Source organism: Drosophila erecta, unplaced genomic scaffold, assembly GCF_003286155.1.
Source record: "Drosophila erecta strain 14021-0224.00,06,07 unplaced genomic scaffold, DereRS2 tig00000055-arrow-pilon, whole genome shotgun sequence".
NCBI classification, from domain to species: Eukaryota; Metazoa; Arthropoda; class Insecta; order Diptera; family Drosophilidae; genus Drosophila; species Drosophila erecta.
In genome coordinates this window covers 1,586,243-1,588,097 of record NW_020825200.1, presented here as the reverse complement: position 1 = coordinate 1,588,097, position 1,855 = coordinate 1,586,243, and the positions used below count along the sequence as shown (strand labels likewise).

The window sequence follows — 1,855 nt, the reverse complement described above, 5'->3', positions numbered from 1 at the left end:
TTTTTAATAACCCATATGAGAACTCGAAGTTTTTGAGCCCATAGAACATTCTTTCCACATGGACTCAAATGCAACCGCAGGCGAAACTGTCGACTCTAAGATGACCCACATACGAGTTTTACCCAGACTTGGAGACGTATCCCATCCCATCTCACACTTCTGGGGGCTCTTCTTTTGTCTTCGGTCTCATTTTCCACAGCCTCTTGGCTTTTTCCGTTGTTATCTTAAGTGCACTTTTGAAGTGTTTTATTTATTGCACGACTTTTTCCCCTCGCCGGAGTTTCCCTGCCTCCCAAAAGCGGAAAGTGTTTCATAACTCGCAGCCGGGGCTTGACTCCAATTCGGATTCGGATTCGTATTCCCATTTCCATTTCCATTTCTATTTCCCCTGCCCAGACTCAGGTCCAATTCCTCACTTGGACTGGACCACACGTCGACATGGTCGCCAAGTGTCTCCCTGGCTGGATATGATGGTATCATCTCGATTGAATCCAGGGGCGCTGGTCGCCGCGTTATGTGTGTGGCTTTTATGGGTTGGCCATAAAAAACTGAAAAAACCTAACAAAATACGTTTTTCTTTGTTATTTATATTTGTTACAGTTCGAGCGCATCTCTGGGACTTTTCCTCCACTTTTTTATATCAGGGCGCTGGCTCTAATTGCATAGAACTGCGACGCCCGTTCCTATAGACAATATATGGGCATCTTCTCGTTTGGCTCTCGGATGGCTTTGTTTTGATTGCTGCTGGTCGAAACCTGGAAATAACGTTTACGATGATGCGATTCGGTCCATAAACAAGCGGACATTAGATAAGCAATCGTTTGTCTTGCTCTTCGGCGGGGAAATCGGTCAATCATCAACTGGTAGGCATTCCAATATTTAAATATAATGTGGGATCACTTAAATCAAATTCATAAATAAACGATTGGGATACAAAACGTGTGAGAAAACGCATTGGGCAATGTGGGGCAAAATATGTTATTTTATTTAAGGAGCCATCAGTTCTCTGAAAAATAAACGATTATCTGGCGAGGAATATCCATCCAGTTATTCATAATGGTATCCCATGAGCTGGTTTTATTGGTTTCCTCATTTTTAGCACTCGTGGTTTTCGCGTTGGCTTCCACATTATTTGTACGCAAACATTTTAGTTTCTCCTCCAGTTTTGGCCCTATGATTTTCTTCATTGTATTCCAGAATCCTGGAGAGATATGATTCTCGAATTTCCTCTCACAGTCCTTGAGCTGCTTCTCTTCTTCAATCAGGTTCTTTCTTAGTTGGTCTAACTCCAAGATATTCACACTATTTGTCTTAATTTCATCCAACTTATTTGGCTGGTCGTAGATCAGCGAGTCCAGCAATATAACATCCTCTTCCTCTGCAACAACCAGTACACCATATCCACGGCGTAAACATAAGCTCGTTTTTAGAATCAACAAAAAAACGAAAAGTTCTATATATTTCCTCATTATTATCATTTTTATCATTTGGCACTCAAATCAGAAATCAGACTTGATCTGTTGTTTGCGGCTCTGCGAACTGAACTAAATTGGAAGCAATCTCTATTTTATTTTTGCACCACTGAATGTTCCTTACAATCAATGTGAGCAATTGAAATGATTATAAAATCTAATTATAACTTGTGTGACTCAATTCCAAAGGCATGGGGCGGGTTCAGTTGTGAAGAAATTGAAAACATCCTTAGCATTTTCCTATCTACATATGTATATGAAAACTGGAATAATTTTTCAGTTGCTTAGGCATTTATTTTCCCAATGATAGGCGGCCACCTTAGTTGCTTATCAGCATTAATCACTCTTTGTTTATACTTCAATTTTGCTTCGGGTTCTAATGG

At 40.4% G+C, this 1,855-nt stretch overlaps 1 protein-coding gene across 1 annotated transcript; it reads right to left on the bottom strand.

The window, feature by feature from the left end:
- Positions 1–998: 998 nt before the first annotated feature.
- Positions 999–1,545, bottom strand: LOC26526755. Its single transcript, XM_015160074.2, has one exon. The coding sequence runs from the start codon at positions 1,485–1,487 to the stop codon at positions 999–1,001; it is 489 nt and encodes a 162-aa protein (XP_015015560.2). The 5' UTR covers positions 1,488–1,545.
- Positions 1,546–1,855: the final 310 nt, after the last annotated feature.